Genomic DNA, 25,703 nt, shown 5'->3' on the forward strand with positions numbered 1-25,703 from the left:
CAGTCGGCAGTCTTCAGTTGAAAGTTTGTGTGAGCACAATATACACCAATGAAGAGAAGATAAAAATGCTACTCATAGATGAATAATGTAAGTTAGCAGAACAGCAATCACTGGTGTGCATCTTCCTTGTGTTTCTATTTGTTTACTGTCAACTCCAACAAGTGAATGGGTTATGTCACCTTGCATACCTGCGCTGTGTCCTATTATAGGAAAGTCAAAGTCAGTTTTATGCTCTTAATAATATCATGTTTACTTGAGTGGTACACTTTGATATGTTTAAGAACAGATCTTGAGGAGAGAATGTGGATTACTGAATAAAAAATACAGGATGTTGTTTAAAGAAGAGGTACTGCAATCATATCTTTGTAACAAACAGTTACGAGAAAGACAATCATGCTGGTTAATGACCTCCTGGTAGCTAAACAACATTTGCTTGATACATTTTTTTTATTTTTCTTCAGAACAAAACATTATTTGATGATCAAGATAAATGAGGCACCCTGTATATGTAGCCACCATACCAATGGTGCCCATACCTGGGGACAAGAAGGGGCCATGTCTCCCTCCCCCTCCCCCAGCAGTCAGGAAAAGGAAAAAAATATAGTGAATCATGTGTTTTTCTTTCAAGAAAATGTTTTAAAAGTCAGTATAGCACATATTTTTAACAGGGTCGGAACTCAAAGTTTTTTATGTCTACTTGCTAGTCCCTGTTCGACGTACAGAATATTAAAAATACTTCATCCCCCCCCTACAAACTATCGTATGGGCCTCTTGCATTGTATGGCACAGAAAACAAACCTTCAGCTTTGATTGAAAATGCTTTTGGATATTTTTATGGTATAGCATTTGTTAGCTTTCCCAGTTACCACTCGCTATGGCCATTTCTGTTTCACACATTGTGTTAAGGTAAATAATTACTCTTTGGTGTTAATAAATTGGGGAGCTATTGTGTCTGTGTTGCTTCAGTGAAGAGTGGAGAATTTAGCCCCCTGCACTAACTGTTGCATGGAGGGTCGTGAATTCAAAACTCACCTGAACTGTACAATTTTAATTTCTATATTCGTTTTGAGTTGTTGTTGTTGTTGTTGTTGTTGTTGTTGTCGTTGTTGTCTTCAGTCCTGAGACTGGTTTGATGCAGCTCTCCATGCTACTCTATCCTGTGCAAGCTTCTCCATCTCCCAGTAACTACTGCAACCTACATCCTTCTGAATCTGCTTGCTGTATTCATCTCTTGGTCTCCCTCTATGATTTTTACCCTCCACGCTGCCCTCCAATGCTAAATTTGTGATCCCTTGATGCCTCAGAACATGTCCTACCAACCGGTCCCTTCTTCTTGTCAAGTTGTGCCACAAACTCCTCTTCTCCCCAGTTCTATTCAGTACCTCCTCATTAGTTATGTGATCTACCCATCTAATCTTCAGCATTCTTCTGTAGCACCACATTTGGAAAGCTTCTATTCTCTTCTTATCTAAACTATTTATCGTCCATGTTTCACTTCCATACATGGCTACACTCCATACACATACTTTCAGAAACGACTTCCTGACGCTTAAATCTATACTCGATGTTAACAAATTTCTCTTCTTCAGAAACGCTTTCCTTGCCATTGCCAGTCTACATTTTATATCCTCTCTACTTCGACCATCGTCAGTTATTTTGCTCCCCAAATAGCAAAACTCCTTGACTACTTTAAGTGTCTCATTTCCTAATCTAATTCCCTCAGCATCACCTGACTTAAGTCGACTACATTCCATTATCCTCATTTTGCTTTTGTTGATGTTCATCTTATATCCTCCTTTCAAGACACTGTCCATTCCGTTCAACTGCTCTTCCAAGTCCTTTGCTGTCTCTGACAGAATTACAATGTCATCGGCGAACCTCAACGTTTTTATTTCTTCTCCATGGACTTTAATACCTACTCTGAAATTTTCTTTTGTTTCCTTTACTGCTTGCTCAATATACAGATTGAATAACATCGGGGACAGGCTACAACCCTGTATCACTCCCTCCCCAACTGCTGCTTCCCTTTCATGCCCCTCAACTCTTATAACTGCCATCTGCTTTCTGCACAAATTGTAAATAGCCTTTCGCTCCCTGTATTTTACCCCTGCCACCTTTAGAATTTCAAAGAGAGTATTCCAGTCAACATTGTGAAAAGCTTTCACTAAGTCTACAAATGCTAGAAATGTAGGTTTGCCTTTCCTTAATCTATTTTCCAAGATAAGTCGTAGGGTCAGTATTGCCTCACGTGTTCCAACATTTCTGCGGAATCCAAATTGATCTTCGCCGAGGTCGGCTTCTACCAGTTTTTCCATTCGTCTGTAAAGAATTCGTGTTAGTATTTTGCAGCTGTGACTTATTAAACTGATAGTTTTGAGTACATGCTAGAAATATCCACAAATTTCAAGATTCTTTGTACTGGAACGTTCTGTAGTTGTATATATACTGTATGTGTTCTGGCCAGAGGCAGTTTGCTCCGCGCTCTTGTATGTGCAACTGCTGAATAAACCTTCATTAAGTGAAGTTAGTGTTTGTCATTCATCTAATTACATCTTCTTCTATGTGACATTATTCTGGTGGACATGCTGGGTATTGGAACCTGTGATAGCGCACATTATCAATGACACAGTGGCTCCAATCAGGCCATGACAGAGCCAGAAACCCGAGTTCGAGCCATATTCAACAGATCGCAATCTATCGGAGACAGAAGAAGAAGACGATGTTACGATGATAGCAACTGTGTGCCACCACATGAGACATCCTTCTGGGTTCTCTGGTGATGACGGCGAAGATCCAAACAAGTGGCTGAAGGTATATGAGCATATAGCCAAATTTAGCAAATGGGATGACATTGTGTGTTTAGCTAACATATTTTTCTAGTTGGAGGGCACTGCCAAGTAATTGTATCGGAACAACGAGGAGAAGTTCACAAACTGGGAAGGAAGTATTCCATGCGGAACTGTGCAAGTATTTCGACACACAATGACAGAAGAGCGAGGCTGAAGATAAATTAAAGTGCAGGGCACAGCGTCCAAAAGAAACTCCAGCATCTGACACTCAAGACGTCTTGGAGCTATGTAAACTAGTGGATTCTAGAATTGAGGAGGAAAATAAAGGTTGCACAACTCATGAAGGGTGTTGCTGAGGACATGTATCAAGCCCTACTTCTGAAGGAGGTTTCGACAGCAGATGACTTCATAAAATGGTGCCAGTATATCGAGACAATGAATCAAAAAAGAATTACATGTGAGTAGTTTGAACAGCTTCCAAACGTCGTATCAATGCCTGTGATGGAGGAAGCAACTGATTTCACAAGTGTTCTTCATCAGATAGTGAGAGAGGAAGTTCAGAAAGCACTTGGATTACACGGCGAGCAAAAAACCGACACTTCAAGAGGTCATAAGGGAGGAAGTGGAACAGACATTGAACCCAATCTCTCGTCCTTCATAACCCTTTAAAATGGTGAAAAAGTCGAGATTTGGGTGGAGTTTTGTTCCTACAATGCCTCATGAGGAACCTGTTTGGGCACTAAGGAAGACTGACGTCTGGAGGATCCAGGATAACTAATCAGTATGTTTCCACTGTGGATGACTGGGACATGTGGTATGTTATTGTCGAGAAAGGTGGCAGATATTTGATGACGCCTGTGCCAGAAGACAGCAGACCGATCTTAGCCGAACCCACTCCGGGACGACGAAGATGAGCAAGAAGATGTGGGTGCACGACGGCATAGGTCACCATCACCGCAAGCTAGCCGCTGGAGAGCACCCTTCCCAACACGTCGATCAAGGTCTCCATCGCCATTTAGAAGCTCCAGCCAATCACCTAGCTGCTGCAACATGGAAAACTAAAGAGTGCGGCCTTCCTTGGAAGAGAGGCCGCCGAAGAGAATAATCCTCCACCGTCGATCATTACAAAAATGATACAGAACTACGTCGATATCCTCATGGATGACCGACCAGCCCAAGCTCTTGTAGACTCTGGAGCATCATATTCAGTCATTTTGGAGAAGATCCGTCGCCATTTGCAGAAAACTGTCTTCATCGACAACAGAACATCTCTGCTGAAGGTGGCTAATGGGAAATATGTAAAACCTACAGGAAGATATACCATTCATGTGGATATAAGTGGCCATACACAGCCCTTAAAATTCATCTTCTTACAATAGTGTAGTCATGTCATAATTCTCGGATGGACTTTTTGAAAGATTCTCGGGCAATTATAGAGTGTGATTGCTTGAAGATTATGCTAGACGAGATGAGATGCTGTGGACAGGAGAATGCGCATCTGAGTGTGTGCAGACTATGTGCGCTGTATGAAGTGATCATTCCTGCAGTCAAGGCTAGAAAGGTAACCATCACGTGTCATGCCATGCATCAACCCATGGATCTTGTAGTGGAATGTAAGGGAAGCATACCACTGAAGATCAACTTGGTCATCCCAGCCACTATTGTCTCGTTTAAGAACGGTTTCAGTGAACTGTGGATAGTTAAATGTCACTGAGACCTGCAGATCCTTCCAAGACACATGTGCGTAGCAAACACTGAGCTGTTAATTGAAGATCAGCTGAATGTCATAGGAACCTCCCAAGCCAAGTCTGTGGGCGGAATTAGCGCTACCACTATGAGACAATATCTTCTAGCTCGACTACCACCAGATCTCACTAAGGAACAACAGAAGAAGCTACTTGCTATTCTCCAAGAGTTCTCTGAATGCTTCAATCCACAGGTGAAGAGCAAATTAGACAAATCGACAGTGAAGCATTGGATTAGCACTGGAGACCATCAGCAAATAAGCCAGAGAGCATACCGTGTGTCAGCAACAGAACGTTGAATAATTCGTGATGAGGTAGAGAAAATAATGAAGAATGACATCATTCAGCCTTCGCAGAGCCCATGGTCATCACCAGTGGTTCTCATCAGGAAGAAGGATGGCATTTGGCGCTTTTGTGTTGATCACAGGAAGCTTAATATGATAACTAGATAGGACGTTTACCCACTTCCATGAATTGACGGTACACTAGATTGTCTGAAGGGGGCTAAGTTTTTCTCAACCATGGACATTGTACTTGGGATACTGACAAATCGAAGTAGATGAGGCTGATCATGAGAAAACTGCATTCATCATCCCTGAGGGCTTGTATCAGTTTAAGGTAATGCCGTTTGGTTTGTATAATGCACCAGCAACTTTCGAACAGATGATGGATAATCTTCTAAGTCACCTGAAGTGGACAATGTGTCTTTGTTATTTAGATGACAGTATAGTGTTCTCAGAGACTTTTGATGAACATATGAAAAGACTGATGGCCGTTCTTAAGTGTCTCCAACAAGACAGACCGAAACTTAATCCAAGAAAGTGTCTCTTTGGAGCAAAAAAAAATCAAAATACACCTTGTGTCAGATGAAGGTGTGCGGCCAAACCCAGAAAAGGTGAGATCTATAATGGAATTTCCTATTCCTAAAAGTATTAGAGTTGTGAGATGCTTCCTCGTATTATGTTCTTATTACCGTCGTTTTATCAAAGACTTTTGTATCAAAGCCAGGCCACTCCAAGAGTTGTTAAAAGCTGATGCTAAATTTATCTGGGGTGGTACTCAACAAGATTCTTTTGATGTGCTGTGAAAAGCTCTGACAACTGACCATATATTTGGTCTGTACGATGAGAGAGCACCTACAGAACTACACACAGATGCCAGCGGGTATGGGATCAGTGCTGTTCTGGTGCAGATTTTGGATGGAAAAGAGGAGGTTATAGCCTATGCTACTAGGACACATACAGAAGCTGAGAGAAATGACTCAACTACAGAAAGAGAATGTCTTGCTGTGATCTGGACCATGTGCAAATTTCAACAATATCTCTATGTAAGGCCATTCACAGTTCTTACAGGCCATCATTCACTTTGTTGGTTGACAAGTCTTAAGGATCCAACAGGATGACTTGCCAGGTGGGGACTACGTTTTCAGGAGTATGAGATTACCATAGTGTACAAAAGTGGAAGAAAACACCAAGATGCCGACTGTCTCTCCAGAAACCCTGTGCAAAACCATCAAGACTTTGATGAATAGTGTCTGCCTCGCTGCACTCCAGGATCTCTCTGCTGAGCAGAAGCAGCATGCCAAGATATGTCAAATTATGCTTGCCTTCAATCGGTCAGAGGTTGTGAAAGGACAATTTGAGGTAGTTAATGGATAACTTTGCAAGAGAAACTTTGATCCATTTGGAAAGAGGTGGCTACTAGTGATTCCTAAACACTTGCGTTTAGATGTTCTACAGAAATTCCATGACACACCTGAGGCCAGATATCTAGGATTTCTTAAGACATATGATAGAATCTGTAAGAGATTTTTCTGGCCATGTTTATTTAGGAGTGTCACACTCTTGAGAGTGCCAGAGGTAAAGGTAATTCCTAAAAAACCACCTGGCCAACTCATATCAATTCCACCAGCCAAAACGCCTTTCGAGCGTGTTGGGATTGACCTCCTCGGATGATTTCCAATGTCTGCTAGTGGCAATAGATGGATCATTGTTTGCACTGATTATCTGACACGCTATGCTATTACAAAAGCCGTGAAAACAGCCGAAGCATTCGAAGCAGCCAAATTCATCATGGAAGATGTTGTATTAAAACACGGTGCCCCAAGATTGTTAATTACGGATTGAGGGAAAGTTTTTCAATCAAATCTTGTGACAGAGATAAACCGTCATTGCAACATTACTCATCACATGATGACTGCTTACCATCCACAAACCAATTGTCTTACTGAACACCTTAATAAGACCTTGGCTGACTTGCTATCAGTGTTCGTCAGTGTTGAGCGGAGCAACTTGGATGAGGTGATACCTTTTGTGATGTTTGCATATAACACCGCCAAACAAGACACCACAGGATTCATGCCATTTTTCCTGGTGCATGGGCGTGAGGCGACTATGATGATGGACACTGTGTTTCCGTTACATCCTGATGATGTGGACAATGACTACATCGGCCAGCTGTTAACCAAAGCTGAGGAAGCTCGGCACTTAGCTGTACTCCGCACGCTGCAGGCTCAAGCAAACGATCACCGAAGGTATGACACGAGCCTCCACCCTGTTGTCTACCGGCCTGGTGACGTCATCTGGATCTTCACTCCTGTTTGGAGCTTCTCTCTGAGAAGCTTGTCAGGCACTACTTTTGACCTTACAAGGTTGTAAGACAGTTGTCTGATGTTACTTATGAAGTTGAAGCTTCGACCCCGACACAAGGCGACGAAAGATCAGAGATATGGTCCACATCCTTCGAATGAAGCCCTATAAGGGTCCTGCAACCCAGGGTAAATTCAAAGCTCCAACGACAGGCATCAAGCAGAAAGGAGACAAAGAGTGTAGCAGCAAAAGTAGCCACCATGGCGAGAATCAGTCATCAGAAGTCGGAATATGCAGGACCGATGTCTCGTTCCTGGACTAGGAGGACGTAACACTGAGACACTATTCCCTTAAGGAGGGAGCAATGTCGCAGAAAAAGCTGAGTAGCTCCGTGGTGTAGTGGTTATGATACTAAACTGTTGCATGGAGGGTCGTGAGTTCAAAACTCACCTGGACTGTACAATTTTAATTATTCGGTTTAAGCAAATTCTTGAAGTATCACAAATGTCAAGAATCATTGTACTGGAATGTTCTGTAGCTGTATATATACTGTATGTGTTCTGGCCGGAGGCAGTTCACTCTGCACCCCTGTATGTGGAAGTTCTAGTATGATTAAAAAAAATTAGGTTAAATATATTTGATTTTTTTTCTCAATTTTAAGCTGATAATTATATATGTATATATTGTGTTTCATACTAGAATGTCGTGTTCCCAGTTTGGCACAGCTTTGCCACAGGAAACACGAAAGCGGTCGTAGACGTCCGTCTTCTGGTCGGCTCCTGATCGTTGTCAGAAGGAGGCTAGTTTTTGATTACACGAAGACTTCTATTATTTGGAAAAGAACAACACAGATTTCTTTACGTAATCAGTATGAAGTTTATAATCACCTAAGGGACCTTTAACAATGAACAATAAAAAGAAAATTCCATTTGCAAATGAAATCATTAATAAATGGGGCAGCTATGAGTTGTATAGAAGACAATGAGCGGCCTTCTGTCTACGACCTGGATGCTGCAGTATTCTCTGTTGCAGTAAAGGCTGTTTGATATTTACAAAAATAATATGACATGGAGGTAAAAAAAAATAAACGAAAAGAATAGAATAAGAAATCTGCTAAACACTAAATATATTCAAACAATTCTCACTAGCAAATTAGTGCTTATTTATAAACAGTATAACTTACATAAGTACTTTTCTAATTGTATGGTGCGATCAGATTTCAGCCTGCCCTGTGCTGTCTCCTTGGTTCATGTTTTTGTCACAAATAACAGTCATTACTTTTCTCCTTCGAACGTGAAAGACAGTTTTTGCACCGTTCAACACCTTCATAACAATAACTTGCCGATTTACAGTTTCGAACATAAATTACTTGAATTTAATTAATTAATAATTTTGTCTGCACGCTGGCAAGACCGCTCACTTTTATAGCTTAAAGTCGACCTTCTTTACGTTTTCACATTACAAGCAGAAGTACATTAAAATCTGAAGATCTACAAAAGTTTTTTACTGTCATCTTTTATTTAGATCGAAGCGGAACGTCAGTTCAGCTTCTGTTAAAATGTTTCTTTGACTGCGCAATCGATGTATTATTGTCCGTGCTAGATGCGCATCTTTACAGTTGCGTAAATTATATAAAACAAATGTCTTTCAAAGAATATGTCTCATCTCATAAGTTGATCATTTAATATACAGATAGGTGAATGCCTTTCCAAGGGTGCTCACAGCTTTCATACCACGGAAATCCCAATAATATTACTAAGTGCTGAATAAACGTTCGTTAAATGAAGTTAGTGTTTGTCGTTCATCTAATTACACCTTCTTCTACATGGCAATATGAGCATTGTTAACTACCAGGGCTTGATGTTCATGCATCATCAATCAATTTCCTCTGCCGCATTAGTAGTATAAAGGAGTCCATCTGTGTATGAAAATTAGCAGCAGCATTAGAAGTAATAATTATGCAATATTCTAGTGTTATTAAACTGACGTACACCCATCCACATCTATATGACTAGCCTGCAATTTACACTTAAGTGCCTGGAAGAGGTTTCATCAAACGACCTTTAGAGTATTTTTCCATCATTCCAATCCCAAACAGTGCCCTGGAAAAATGAATACTTACATCTTTCCGTTCAAGCTCTGAGTTCTCTTATTTTATTACGCAGATAATTTTTCTCTGTGTATTCAACAAAATATTTTTGTATTCAAAGGAGAAAGTTGGTGACTGGAATTTCATGAAAAGATATCACCCCAATGAAAAACACCTTTGTTTTAATGATTGCCACCCCAACTTGTGTACCGTATACTTGACACACTCTCTCCCATTTCACAATAATACAAATTGAGCTGCCATTCTTTGAACGATTTCAGTATTGTCTGCTAGTGCTGTGGTAAGGATCCCATAGTGTGTAGCAGTACTCCATAAGAGAATGGACAGGTGTAATGTGTAGACAGTCTCTCTAGTAGAACTGTTTAATCTTCTAAGTGCTCTGCCAATGAAACACAGTCTTTCGTTCACCTTCCCAAAAATTTTCTTTGTGATCATTCCAATTTAAGTTGTTTGTAAGTTTTATCACAAGGTATTTAGTTGAACTGACAGCCTTAAGATTGTGTGATTAATTGTGTAACCGAAATGGAATGGCTTCCTTTTAGTAATCATGTTGATGGTCTCACACATTCCTTTATTTAGAGTATTAGGCCTGTATATTAGTGTGTGAAATGTGTCTTGTGTATTCAACAGAATTTAAAAATATATTTTTCACCTTCTCTGCAGCACCTTTATTTCTTCTCTTATTTATCTCCAAATATTTCTGTTGGTAAGAAAATGGTGAATTATATCTGATTATTATTGACTGTACAATTTCACCTACAAGAGGACCTTACGGACTATCTCTCTTCGATTTTCTTCATACTTATAGGTATTGAATCCCAGTGCCAAGATATCAGTTTCTTGAAGTTATATGAGGAAAGTCCCAGAATAACTTGTAACAATCACTTTTGAAGATTAGAAGATTTTGAAATACTGTTAAGTAAAAAATGTTTCTATCATTTCAATGTGTCCAGAATGAGATTTTAACTCTGCAGCAGAGTGTGCACTGATGTGAAACTTCCTGGTAAATTAAAAATGTGTGCCGGGCCGAGACTCTACCCGGGGATCTGTCTTTCATGGACAAGTGCTCTACCTACTGAGCTACCATGCATGACTCAAGATCTGTCCTCACGGCTTTACTTCCACCAGTTCCTGATCTCCTGCCTTTCATACTTCACAGAAGCTCTCCTGTGAATCTAGTTTTGAAGGTAGGAGATGAGGAACTTACAGAAGCAAATCAGTGAGGACATGTTGTGAATCGTGCTTGGGTAGCTTAGTCGGTAGAGCACTTGCCCGCAAAAGGCAAAGGTCCCAAGTGTGAGTCTTGGTCCGGTGTAAAGTTTTAATCTGCCAGGAAGTTTCATATCAGCACACACTCCACAGCAGAGTGAAAATTTCATTCTGGAAACACACTCAGGTTGTGGTTAAGCCATGTCCCTGCAATGCCCTTTCTTTAAGGAGTGCTAGTTCTGCAAGTTTCCAGGAAAGCTTATGTGAAGGAAGGAGATGAAGTACAGGTGAAAGTAAATTTGTGAGGATGGGTCATGAGTTGTGCTTGGTTAGGTCAGTCTGTAGAGCACTAGCCCATGAATGCAAAGGTCCAGAGTTCAAGTCTCAGTAGGGCACACAGTTTTAATCTGCCAAGAGGTTTCATATTAGTGTAGTTGCCAACAGCTGAGAGTGTAGTATGCAAATCTTCTTAATCTCAAATCACCGGTTCAATCCTTGGTAGCATCAGATTTTTTTATATTTATTAATAAACTGATATGTTAATTACCAAACATAGAATCATATTGTTTTATTAAAGTAACAGCTTTTATTTTTAACAATATTATGAAAAGGAGAGATTGCTACTCAGTGTAAAGATGACAACTTGAGTTGCAGACAGGCAAGACGAAAAGACTGTTACACATTTGAGCTTTCAGCCAAAGCCTTATTCACAAGGGAAAACACAGACATACAGATTCACAGAAGTGAGCAGACCTCATGCACACGTGACCACTGTCTCCAGCTGCAAAGGCTAGAATGCAACTGTGTTGCATGAAACAGAAGCAACAATCTGGAGTGCAGGAGGGAAGGGGAAGGATACCATGGTGTCTGGCAGCGTGTGCAGGGAGTAGAAGGTGGCAGGACAAAGCTGCCAGATGCAGCTTTGGGAAACTGTGCAGGGGGCAGAAGGGGAAGTGGAAAGAGGGGGGGAGCACATAAGGGAAAAAGTTCGGTGGGTAGATTGACAGAGAGCAGCACACACTGAAGTTTAGGAAACTTGAATTTGGCAGAGGTGATAGGACAGAAGGGGTGGAAACTGTTGTGTGGAAGATCTAGAGCAGTATGTTGAGGCGAGGATGATTTGGGAGCAGAGAATGTGTTGCGAGGATAATTCCGATCTGTGCAGTTCACAAAAGCTGGTGTTGGAGAGGAGGATCCAGATGGTCCCAGGTTGTGAAGCAACCATTGAAATCTAGCGTTTTATGTTCAGCTGCCTGTTGTGCCACAGGGTGATTCACTTTGCTCTTGGCTACAGTTTAGCAGTGGCCATTTACTCTGGTGGACAGCCAGCTGGTAGTCACACCAATATAAAAAGCTGTACAATGATTGCATCGGAGCTGGTATATGACATGGCTGCTTCCACAGATGGCCTGGCCTGTGATGAGATAGGATAAGCCTGTGACAGAACTAGAATGAGAAGTGCTGGTTGGGTGGACTGGGCAGGTCATGCACCTGTGTCTTCCACAGGGATATGATCCTTATGGCAAGGAGTTGAGATTGGGAGTATCATAGGGACGGTCTAGGATGTTGTGGAGGGTAGATGGTTGATGGAACACCACTTTAGGAGGGGAGGAAAGAATTTCGGATAAGATATCTCTCATTTCAGGGTATAATGAAGAAGGATTTGGTTCAGTTGTTCCAGTCTGGAGTGCTGCTGGTTGATGAGAGGGGCTCCTCTGTAGCTGGTTCTTGGGGGCAGTGGTTTATGTGGGTATATGGCACTAACCAACAATACCTACATTTTGACATCTGCCATCCTTCAACACCAAAAAATCCCTCCCATACAGCTTGGCTACCCTAGGACGATGTCTCTGCAGTAATAAGAATCCCTTGCCCAGTATACTGAAGGTCTCACAAAGGCCTTCACAGACAGGCACTATCCCCCAGACCTACTCTGCAAACAAATTTCCTACACTATATCCCCCTCCCCTTTCTCTCTCTCTCCCTCCCTCCCTCCATCAATATTCCCACCACCCCCAAGACCAGCTACATAGGAGCACCCTCTCCTCACCAAGTACCACCCCGAAGTGGAACAACTGAACCACCTCCATCAGGACTCGATTATCTATCATTATCGTATCCCTCTGGAAGAGACAGGTGTGAGACCTGCCAAATCCACCCAACCAGCACTTCCTATTCCAGTCCTATCACAGGCTCATCCTACGCCGTCAGAGACCGAGCCACATGTGAAAGTAGCAAAGCCATATACCCGCTATGCTGCAATCATTGTACAGTTTTTTGTATTGGTATGACTACCTTCTAGTTGTCCACTAGGAAGAATGGCCACTGCCAAACTTTGGCCAAGAAAAACATGCGGCTGATTTCAATGGCCGCTTCACTACTCATATTATTTGGATCTTCCCCTCCACCTTCAGCTTTTCTGAATTGCACATATCAAAGTTATCCTTACGACACATTCTCCGCTCTCAAAATCATCCCAGCCTCAACCTACAATAACCTAATGCTCCCACATCCTCCACCCAACAGTTTCTACCCACTCATTCCTATCACCTCCTCTCAATTCATATCCGCTCACCTTCATTGTGCACTGATCTCTGCCAGTGCACTCGCTGGTCTTTTTTCCTTCTCTGCTCCTCTCCTTCTTCACCCCCTCCCTCTCTCTCCCATCATCTGATGCTGCACCTGGCAGCCTTGTCCTGCCACCATCTACTCCCTGCTCACACTGCCACGCAATGCTGACTTCTTACCCTTCACCCGTGCGCTATAATCCTTCTCCCTTCCTTGCCCCACTCCGGATTGTTACTTCTGTTTGACGCACAACAATTGCATTCTGGCCAGAGCAGCCAGAGATAGCTATTATGAGCACGTGAGGTGTGCTTTCTTATGTGAATGTTTGTATGTTTTCCTTTAGAAGACTTCAGTTGAAAGCTCAGTGCATAACAGTCCTTCCGTCGTGCCTGTCTGCAACTCAACATGTCATCTTTATAGTGAGTAGCAGTCGTTCCTTTTCATAATATTGTTTGTTTACCAACATGGACTTTCCATTTTTTAATATTTTTATTGTTAATTACACCAAAAAGCCAAAGAAACAGATACGCCCACCGAATATCGTGCAAGGCCCCCGCTAGCACGCAGAAGTTGCTGCAACACAATGTGACATGGACTTGACTAACGTATGAAGTAGTGCTGGAGGGAATTGACACCATGAATCCTGAAGGGTTGTCCATAAATCCATAAGAGTATGAGGGGTTGGAGATCTCTTCTGAACAGCATATTGCAAGGCATCCCAGACATGCTCAATAATGTTCATATCTGGGGAGTTTGGTGGCCAGCAGAAGTGTTTAGACGCAGAAGAGTGTCCCTGAAGCCACTCTGTAGCAATTCTGGATGTGTGGGTGTCACTTTGTTCTGCTGGAATTGCCCAAGTCCATTGGAATGCACAATGGACATGAATGAGTGCAGGAGATCACACAGGATTCTTATGTATGTGTCACCTGTCAGAGTTGTATCTAGACATATCAAGGTTCCCATATCACTCCAACTGCACACACCCCACACCCTTACAAAGCCTCCATCAGCTTGAACAGTTTCCTGCTGACATGCAATACACATCCGTTTGCTTGATATAATTTGAAACGAGACTCATCTGACCAGGCAACATGTTTCCAGTCATCAACAGTCCAATGTCGGTGTTGATGAGCCCAGGCAAGACATAAAGTTTTGATGATGTTTTGTTGAATGGTTGGCATGCTGACACTTGTTGATGGCCCGGCATTGCAATCCACAGCTATTTGCGGAATGGTTGCACTTCTGTCACATTGAACGATTCTCTTCAGTCGTCGTTGGTCCCAGTCTTGCAGGATCTTTTTCTGGGTGCAGCGATGTCAGAGATTTGATGTTTTACCAGATTTCTGATATTCATGGTACACTCGTGAAATGGACGTAAGGGAAAATACCCACTTCATCACTACCTTGGAGATGCTGTGTCCCATCACTCGCGTGCCGACTACAACACCACGTTCAAACTCACTTAAATCTTGATAACCTGCCATTGTAGCAGCAGTAACCAATTTAACAACTGCACCAGACTCTTGTTGTCTTACATAAGCATTGCCGTATTCTGCCTGTTTACATACAGCGTGTTTCAAAAATGACCGGTATATTTGAAACGGCAATAAAAACTAAACGAGCAGCGATAGAAATACACCGTTTGTTGCAATATGCTTGGGACAACAGTACATTTTCAGGCAGACAAACTTTCGAAATTACAGTAGTTACAATTTTCAACAACAGATGGCTCTGCGGTCTGGGAAACTCTATAGTACGATATTTTCCACATATCCACCATGCGTAGCAATAATATGGCGTAGTCTCTGAATGAAATTACCCGAAACCTTTGACAACGTGTCTGGCGGAATGGCTTCACATGCAGATGAGATGTACTGCTTCAGCTGTTCAATTGTTTCTGGATTCTGGCGGTACACCTGGTCTTTCAAGTGTCCCCACAGAAAGAAGTCACAGGGGTTCATGTCTGGCGAATAGGGAGGCCAATCCACGCCGCCTCCTGTATGTTTCGGATAGCCCAAAGCAATCACACGATCATCGAAATATTCATTCAGGAAATTAAAGACGTCGGCCGTGCGATGTGGCCGGGCACCATCTTGCATAAACCACGAGGTGTTCGCAGTGTCGTCTAAGGCAGTTTGTACCGCCACAAATTCACGAAGAATGTCCAGATAGCGTGATGCAGTAATCGTTTCGGATCTGAAAAATGGGCCAATGATTCCTTTGGAAGAAATGGCGGCCCAGACCAGTACTTTTTGAGGATGCAGGGACGATTGGACTGCAACATGGGGCTTTTCGGTTCCCCATATGCGCCAGTTCTGTTTATTGCCGAAGCCGTCCAGGTAAAAATAAGTTTCGTCAGTAAACCAAATGCTGCCCACATGCATATCGCCGTCATCAATCCTGTGCACTATATCGTTAGCGAATGTCTCTCGTGCAGCAATGGTAGTGGCGCTGAGGGGTTGCCGCGTTTGAATTTTGTATGGATAGAGGTGTAAACTCTGGCGCATGAGACGATACGTGGACGTTGGCGTCATTTGGACCGCAGCTGCAACACGGTGAACGGAAACCCGAGGCCGCTGTTGGATCACCTGCTGCACTAGCTGCGCGTTGCCCTCTGTGGTTGCCGTACGCGGTCGCCCTACCTTTCCAGCACGTTCATCCGTCACGTTCCCAGTCCGTTGAAATTTTTCAAACAGATCCTTTATTGTATCGCTTTTCGGTCCTTTGGTTACATTAAACCTCCGTTGAAAACTTCGTCTTGTTGCAACAACACTGTGTTCTAGGCGGTGGAATTCCAACACCAGAAAAATCCTCTGTTCTAAGGAATAAACCATGTTGTCTACAGCACACTTGCACGTTGTGAACAGCACACGCTTACAGCAGAAAGACGACGTACAGAATGGCGCACCCACAGACTGCGTTGTCTTCTATATCTTTCACATCACTTGCAGCGCCATCTGTTGTTGAAAATTGTAACTACTGTAATTTCGAAAGTTTGTCCGCCTGAAAATGTACTGTTGTCCCAAACATATTGCAACAAACGGTGTATTTCTATCGCTGCTCGTTTAGTTTTTATTGCCGTTTCAAATATACCGGTCATTTTTGAAACACCCTGTATCTCTGTATTTGAATACGCATGCCTATACCAATTTCTTTGGCAATTCAGTGTACTAATCACTTGAAAATGTGAGTTCACCTAAATTAGCATTTGGCACAAAAAAATGAAACACTAAATAAAATCCTTTTATATTTTTAGAGATTGAAGAGTATCATAATGTTTAATATTATTATACATATAATTTGTAATTATAATATTTTCATCTTATAATAAGGCATTTCACATTTTAGTATATGACCAGTAATTAAAAATAAAATTCTGTTATTTTTATTAAAATATATGATTCAGTATTAATTATTTTTTCCATTTCATAACATAGAATTTAAATAAAAGTAAAAACAAAACATTGCTACTAATGAGTTGAATCAGCAACTTCATGATTACAGAACTTCTGTAAGGCCTGGTGGGATAGTGCCAAAGCATGCACCTGAAAACCAAGAGGTTGCTGGATTGAATCCTGATCGAACCATTGAAATATTTCTGTCTAACTTGTACAAGGCTTGTGATCTTTGCAATCAGCTGGCTACAACTATGTTATGAGGGGGGCCGCTGCATTACGGAGTTTTTGGTATGTGGAGGTGGTGGTGGTTGTGCCAGTGCTGGCTAGGGAAGCTTAACTCCAATGTAAAACATCTTTTTTTTTCAGTTTTGTTTCATAGTGATCAAAGTGTTGTGGTGGTGCCACAGACATGCCCCCTGCAGGTGCATGGTCTGCAATAAGTGAAATTGTTAGTGATGTGAATATGTGCTTAGATTCTCTTAGAGGTACACACCGACCAGAAGAGAAGCTTGCCCGGTTTTGTGGTTGGCGGTAGTACCATCCTTGTTACAAACTGCTGCCCTCGAAGGCAGAAGTTTGACTGGTACTGTGGAGCTTGGAGATGTCTTGTCCACTGTGCTGTTCAAAGTCCATGGTCGCAGTCTTAATCCTGTGAGCTGTCTAGTGTAGATGATTGCCCAAACCAGCATCGTCTGCTCATGGTCCATAGTGCAGCAGAGTCTAGCTTGGCTGGCATTGTGTGGCAGCAGGAAATTTTACAAAATATCTGCTGTATTTACAAGATCCTGAAAACTAGTTTTGCTATCAACCAGAAATCGATGTGGAGAACATGCTATAATTTCCAGTGTGCAAGGCGTCATTACTCTTCGTGCTCACTGAAAAAAAATATTTCTACTTATTATTTACTCAGAGGACACAGGGACTATGACTATAAAAAGTAGTTTTGAGTTGTAACAGATTAATATATTCAGTAAAAGTTCACACTCATAAACATAATAATATTCCTTATAATAATGATGATGATAATAATAATAAACAGACTCATACAAGATGATACCACAAATTCCTGAAGTGGTAATTTTGCAACATGAAGTCACCCGAGCAATTAATTCTACGTGCAATTGGAAAGTCCCTGGAAATGATAAAATAGCAAATTTCTGGCTAAAGAAGTTCACCTCAACACATTCACATCTAACTAAATTATTTAACAGTTACGTTGCAGACCCATACACATTCCCTGATACACCTACACAAGGAATAACTTATCTGAAACCTAAAGATCAAGCAGACATAGCAAACCCAGCTAAATATCGCCCCATAACATGCCTACCAACAATATACAAATATTAACTTCAGTCATTACACAGAAATTAATGACACATACAACACAGAACAAAATTATAAATGAAGAACAAAAAGGCTGCTGCAAAGGAGCACGAGGATGTAAAGAGCAACTGATATTAGATACAGAGGTGAAATATCAAGCTAAAACTAAACAAAGGTCGCTGCACTACACATACATTGATTACCAAAAAGCTTTTGATAGTGTACCCCACTCATGGTTACTACAGATATTGGAAATATACAAAGTAGATCCTAAATTAATACAGTTCCTAAACATAGTAATGAAAAATTGGAAAACCACACTTAATATCCAAACAAATTCAAATAATATCACATCACAGCCAATACAGATTAAGTGTGGAATATACCAAGGAGACTCATTAAGTCCTTTCTGGTTCTGCCTTGCTCTGAACCCACTATCCAACATGCTAAATAATACAAATTATGGATATAATATTACTGGAACATACCCACACAAAATAACACATTTTCTATACATGGATGATCTAAAACTACTGGCAGCAACAAATCAACAACTCAGCCAATTACTAAAGATAACAGAAGTATTCAGCTATGATATAAATATGGCTTTTGGGACAGACAAATGTAAGAAAAATAGCATAGTCAAGGGAAAACACACTAAACAAGAAGATTACATATTGGATAACCACAGCGACTGCATAGAAGGGATGGAAAAAAACAGATGCCTATAAATATCTAGGATACTGACAAAAAATAGGAATAGGTAATACAAATATTAAAGAAGAACTAAAAGAAAAATATAGACAAAGACTAACAAAAATACTGAAAACAGGATTGACAGCAAGAAACAAGACAAAAGCTATAAATACTTTTTTGTGGTGGTGTTCGTAGCGACAAACACTTGGCTGTAGAAATGGCTTACGAAGTCACCGCCACACTTTTAATAGCGGGCCGACCGGTCCGCTGGAACAGTAAACAGAAAGATGAAACCCCAAACACTCTGATTAAATAAGTCGGTACTTATCTTTATTCATGAAGATACAGAAACACAGTAGTGAACTCGGTGGCTACAGAAATCTGTCTAGTTCGAGTCGGAGCGGCTAGGTCAGCGTCGGCTGACGACAAACAACAACTCTGCCGCGATGAACACACAACTGACTAGCAAGTACACAATTCGGTGGCGAGTATACAACTGAGCGGCGAATACAGAACTGTCCTAGCGCTCGCGACTCCAGCGCTTAAGAAGCCAGAAGCCAGCGGTGGCGCGCGCAGACTTGCGGCGATTTCCTCTCTCGCTGGCGCTGCTTATGCGGACGGCGTCCGAACTTTAATGCTGCCAACCTTCTGGCAGCGGGCTCGGGTGGCATTACTGGCTAGGACATAACATACTTAATGCTATACCAATATTGACCTACTCATTTAGAGTAGTGAAACGGAGTAACACAGACCTAGAAGCACTCAATACACTTACACGATCACAATGCCACAAATATAGAATACGTCACATACATTCAGCAACAGAAAGATTCACATTAAGCAGAAAGGAAGGAGGAAGGGGATTTATCGACATAAAAAACCTACATTATGGACAGGTAGACAATTTAAGAAAATTCTTTATAGAACAAGCAGAAACTAGCATAATACACAAAGCAATCACTCATATAAATACATCAGCTACACCATTGCAATTTCATAACCACTTCTACAACCCTTTAGATCACATAACATCAATAGATACGAAGAAAGTAAATTGGAAAAAGAAAACACTACACGGCAAGCACCCGTATCATTTAACACAGCCACACATCGATCAAGACACATCCAACACATGGCTAAGAAAAGGCAATATATACAGTGAGACGGAAGAATTCATGATTGCAATACGGGATCAAACAATAAACACCAGATATTACAGCAAGCGTATTATTAAAGATCCCAATACCACAACAGATAAATGCAGACTTTGCAAACAACAAATAGAAACAGTAGATCACATCACAAGCGGATGTACAATACTAGCAAATACAGAATACCCCAGAAGACATGACAATGTAGCCAAAATATTACATCAACTTGCCACACAACATAAACTAATAAAACAGCACATTCCCACATACAAGTATGCACCACAAAATGTACTGGAGAATGATGAATACGAATTATACTGGAACAGAACCATTATAACAGATAAAACAACACCACATAACAAACCTGACATCATACTCACCAATAAAAAGAAGAAATTAACACAACTAATTGAAATATCCATACCCAATACAACAAATATACAGAAGAAAACAGGAGAAAAAATTGAAAAATACATCCAACTGGCTGAGGAAGTCAAGGACATGTGGCATCAGGATAAAGTTGACATTATACCAATTATATTATCAACTACAGGAGTCATACCACACAGTATCCACCAGTACATCAACACAATACTGCTACATCCAAATATATATATATATATATATATATATATATATATATATATATATATATAAAACTACAGAAATCTGTAATTATTGATACATGTTCAATTACCCAAAAGTTCCTAAATGCAATGTAACATATACCGTACAGTTAAAAGGAAGTCACACTTGATCAAGGTCCGCGTCACTTTCCATTTTTGACCAGACGTGGTGTCAGAGGGGAGAGAAATAATAATAATAATAATAATAATAATCATATCAGAAACAGTACAGTTAGCAGTTCAGAGGTGACCCCCATGGTAAGTTCCAAGGAAAATGGTCTATCATCCTGTCTTATAATCATCAAAGTTAATAACTCGCTTTAAAAGTGGAAAACAATCTTGCCAATTGCTACTGTTTTGTCAAAATTACAGGTGGCACACAAACAGCTACTCCCGTGAAATCTAAGCTATCCAGGGTGGTGTAGAATCTTTGCAAGTTCAATTCCACTTTTACTGAACACATTTGGTAGTTGCTTGGCTGTGATGTCACCTGAGGCACAGTGCACACAGGCATTTGACTGACCCACAAAGATTGATATCTCGATGCAAAGTGTCTCTCTCACTCCCTCTCTAGCTGCATTTAGATGTGGGCACAGCAGACTGCAAAAGTAAAACCTGCTGTCAACCGTTCTGAGAACAGGCAGCAGCATTTAAGTGGCCCCTTTCTCGGACACGTATTAATTAATATCTCTGTTATGTAATCATTTACAATCTCTTTAATTTTTATATGAATGGAGTTAAAAGAACTGACAGTAGAACATGACCTCTGAACTGCCTCTTTAAGATTTCGTGTAATGATTGTTATTTACATAAAAGACTTGAAACTTGGTACAACTGTGTTATTTCATCAATGTAATTAGAACATTCTATAACAAATATAAGTCATACTTAATCTATCGTAAATAGGACAATTTCGTTACAAATAACTTGAAAAGTAATAGAGGTAACTTAATGGAGCCACGTAGTTAACATTTTTATATCAATCTGAGGCTACATACGAATTTTCATCTTTGTGAGTCTCATATTTAGTGGCTTTAGTTTTTCATAAAAACACTGATTATGACCAAAATATTGCACTGATCAAATTGAGATGTGTAACTTTTAATTGTGACGTACCTTTACACATTCTGAACAATTTTTGGCTTTCTTGCCTGATTATTTAGCATTACTTATTTTTTTCTTATAGCACCACTTATTTTTTTCTTAAAATAAAATGTTTAGCAAAATTTATTTAACTGATCGTTCTGAGATTTAACAATTTTAACATTAATATACTGAAGCATAGACCAACAAAGTCTGGAAAAGTTATTTTAATTTTTAATTTCATTCTTAGATTATGGCACAGTACTTTTTATGCTACGCACATGTGCATTATGGTAATGTGGAGCTAGTAGTAGTGAACTGGGGTAAGTACCAGCACACTTGCTCCCCTGTGTGTCTCTCATAATGATACAGCGCTTGTTTTGCTGCAGTGTTATGAAGTTTTCAGCCAGATGGTGCTTAACTGTGCTGCAAGTGGAAGGAGTATATTGCAGTGAATTGCATATTTGTTGTGTCAATATGTTGCTGCCAGACATGTACAAGTTAATACCCAGTGCTGTGCAAACGCCCCTCATGCTGGTTCATAGTTACATGAGTTATCTTGCCCAGACTGTGTGGTGTGGCCTGGCATGCCATGTGGTAGGTAAACAGATTCAGTTATGAAATTGCATGCCAGTGTCTCTTTGCCTGTCTGCTCACCCCACGTACTGCTGCAGTGAAGCTGCTTTTCTTAACAGTAAAGCCCACTATTAATGACCACATTACATTCCTAATCTTCAAATATTTTATTTGTAGAATTGTGCCCTTTTGCTTTAGGAGATTGGTTACTGTACACTGTCTTTCAAATCTTAAAAAAATGAAGAAGGTCGAAGAGGACCAGTCTTTGTTGTTCCCTTATTGGTTATAATAAATGTTTCATTGATTTTTATTTTAACCACACAGTCCTGATTGTTGTTATCAGTTTCATGATTGTACTTTGCCTTTTTTCAGGGTGCTGAATCTTGCTGAAGAAAAGAATATAAAATTAAAAATTCTGATGAAGAGTGCGCATTCAAGCTTCAAGAGACTATTGTCAGTGTCTCGACGTTGTAAGTATGATAATGTATATGCCAAAATTTCAGTTGTGTCTGATGAAAGATCAGAAATGTGTTCTGGCAGGAGACGGAAAAGAACAGAGGTCATTCCTTTACATTCTCTTAGTAGTAAGGAGAAAAAGAGATTTTGCCAGAAGAAAGTAAAAAATAATAGAGAATTAAGAAAGACAAATAATATAAAAGACAAACATAGTTTGATGGAACAAAATGACCATTCATTTTCAAGAGAGCATAACAAATGTAACACTTGTAAACATCAACAAAAAAGTGAAAAGAAGAGGAAGGGAGACTGTTTGATTCGTAACTCATCTACAATCAGCAACAACTTTTATCTACAGTCTGAAGAATTTCTCAACTTTCACATAAAAACTGTTTCACAAAGTAGTGGTATTATTCGTCAACCAACAATTCTGGAAAAGGGCATAGTGGGACTGGCAACAACTGCTCAGAGAAAAAGTATCAAGAGACTTAAAAAGAAATTGCTAAATGGTATCACAAGATCAGGCAGAGAATGTCTGAAGCTTTATTTACCTTATAGGCATTACTGGATCTGTAGTGGATCATATGAGAAAGGGGAAATTTCTGATGAGCAATTCGAATCCATCATCAGGAAACTGCCAACATCGTTCAGCTGGCTTTTACAGGAATGTGCTCGCATTCTTGAAGTGGAGAAAAGGTACCTTTATTGTGAGCTGCTACGTGTCGAAGGTGCTGCTCTGTGTGTACACAGTTAAGTTTTTTAGATCATTGATTATATTTTTTGTACCATAGCCATCTTTTAAAATGTATTATCTTTGTATGAGTATTATCATTTCTTTATGTGTATTGTTGACTGTGACAAGTATTAGGAATAGTTTTCCTTCTGGTACGTGTCTGCATTTTCAGAAGGAAATAATACTGGTAAAGCACATTTTTACATTTAAATGACTAGTTTGTCTTATGAATATGTACCTGAATTTTGTGTGTATCAGTTAATTGTGTCTTTTTGAATTATGTTAGCATCTGCTTAATTTTTTTTATTAAACGTAGACATGACAAGCTTTTACTACTACTACTGTTGCTACTACTGCCGTAATTTTGCAATTGTTTGTTTTGGGGACTCTGTTATAAGCTACACACACACACACACACACACACACACACACACACACACACACAGTGTTTGTGTCATTGTATGTAGAGAGCTGCATGCAAAATATTTACATAACTGTTTGTAATTGCTGTATGAATGAACTATAATGTTGTATAAAGTTGAGTGAAAATAAATTTTTGCATAAAGTATTTGTTTGTTTTTCCTTTTTCTTGCACAGTACCATGTAAAACTGTCTGTTTACAATTTAGTCGCTAAATGCTCCACACCATGCAATGAATCAGATATCAGGTGTATATCCAAACATAAAGTAGGTTAATAGTTGTCTTGCATTGTTAACAACACCAAACAGAAGATGCAGTTTCGCTATTTTTGGTGGGATACACTGATGCTCTTGTGCTCATTTTGGTGCTGTTGTAGAGGGTATCTTAAAACCAACTGAATTCAAAATCCATAATTCATTCACATTTATTTACATGTATCAGCTGATTTCTGGTTTTTTCTTTGTGTGAGAATTTTCAAGTTCTTGTATTTTACTGTTCCCATATATTATCCTTATCATATTACATTGACTGTGTCAGGTTTTGCACATATTGCGTATTTTCAGACAGTTGCTGGTGTAATATCAAGAAGAACAAATGGAAGAAAGTTATTTTTTTGTTTTGTGTGATTATTTGCCACTGTAACAGGATGCAGCTGAGTGTACTGGAAAGTTATTGTTGCTGTACTCCACTAAGTGGCACAGAACTGTATCATTTTGACATTTATTGATGTTGCATAGAGAAGTAATTAATTGTTTTTTTTTTTTTTTTCAATAAGTAAGTTGAAGAGAAGCCTGTGATGAGAAAGTCTAGTGAACAAACTCGATTAACAAGAATGATTAACCCTCGAGCAGGTATGACTTTGTATAAGTATGCCAACCACAAATAATAATGTCTGAGACCTAGGACAAGGATAGGGATTAATTTAAGGAAAACACGTGAAAGGATGGCCCGACTTGATGTGTCATTTGCCATTCGCAAACAAATATTTTTCATTAATAACAATTCTGTCATAAACCAACTAACAGCTACTAAGAGTCTTGCCAAATTTGTACAGATAATTAAGGTTTTTAAATTAATATCACCGTGCATAAGAACATTTGAGTTTTACATAAAATTGCAAATGGAACTTGAAAAACATGTCAACTGTGCCATACAATGGTAGCCTTATTGCAAACAGTTAACTAATTAAATAAACTTGGGTGGCATTCTGTCCACGTGACTGGCATTGCAACTGTGGGTTAATCCCAAAAGGACTTGAATATAAGATCAACAGATGTTAAGTAAAAGACATTAAAATGCATACATCTCCACTCCGAAGTCCATTAGCCACCTCACCACTAGGAGCTACATAATCATGTTAAATTTTACTTTTACTAACAATACTAGGGAGCGTAAGGCAAATGATGACACTTTGGTGTCATAATGCTATGTTATTCTGCTCCCACACAGACAAGATATGGCCACACGTATAAAAACTGAAGCAAAGGGTAACACTTCACTGATTAGCTACAAGGCTGTTACACATTAATCAAGTTACTTACTTAAATAAGCTACCAGACCCCTAAAATACCCAAAGGCTTCCATCTCATGCCCACAATTATAGAAACATTGAGTAAATTACTTCCCCAAAAATCACTAGCCAAGTCCTAATCCAGTGACAATCCCTTTGTGGCACAATCCCAAAAAATGACAATAAACTACTCAACTTGAGGCTGTAATGGGAGATCTGCAGAAACGCATGGGATCTGCCAACATCCAGGCCTCTTGCGATCATGGGAAAGCCACCAAAGCAGAAGAAAAACTGCGTCCCTGACCCGGTCCAACAGGACAGCAAAGTGTCCGCTGCTGCTGATACAAGGGTGTCAACATAAACCAAACAAGTCTGATAGAAATTAACACACACAGCAATACTTAAACGAGCAACTAAAGACTGTTTTAAAGGAAACCAACTATTAAAGCTTCAGTATATGAGTGGCCCGCTCATAAACATTGCAAGTTAACCTTCTTCACAATAACAAGAAAAAATGTACATGGTCGTTTAAAAGAATAACCACATAATAATCAAACAAGATTTAATAAGTCAAGGTACACCTTTACTGGGACCTCTTAGGGGCTAACAGACACTGTAATTTGGATATGCACAAAATGGCGGCTGGCTGGTTATAATGTACTCCTATAACCCGAAGGGCTTCTCAACACTGGAATAAGAGATTGTGCAAATACAAGCC

At 40.1% G+C, this 25,703-nt stretch overlaps 1 protein-coding gene across 4 annotated transcripts in view; it reads left to right on the top strand.

Annotated features, from left to right (window-relative positions):
* The window catches only part of LOC124789515 (TATA box-binding protein-associated factor RNA polymerase I subunit B), a 333,200-nt gene extending 309,578 nt beyond the window's left edge, over positions 1 to 23,622 (top strand). For all 4 annotated transcript variants that reach the window (XM_047256902.1, XM_047256903.1, XM_047256904.1 and 1 more), the window contains exon 11: positions 22,238 to 23,622. In XM_047256902.1, the coding sequence (XP_047112858.1) occupies positions 22,238 to 23,075 (838 nt within the window). In that variant the 3' untranslated portion in view covers positions 23,076 to 23,622. The remainder of the gene's footprint in view (positions 1 to 22,237) is intronic.
* Positions 23,623 to 25,703: the final 2,081 nt, after the last annotated feature.

This window comes from Schistocerca piceifrons, chromosome 3 (genome assembly GCF_021461385.2).
Source record: "Schistocerca piceifrons isolate TAMUIC-IGC-003096 chromosome 3, iqSchPice1.1, whole genome shotgun sequence".
NCBI lineage: Eukaryota > Metazoa > Arthropoda > Insecta > Orthoptera > Acrididae > Schistocerca > Schistocerca piceifrons.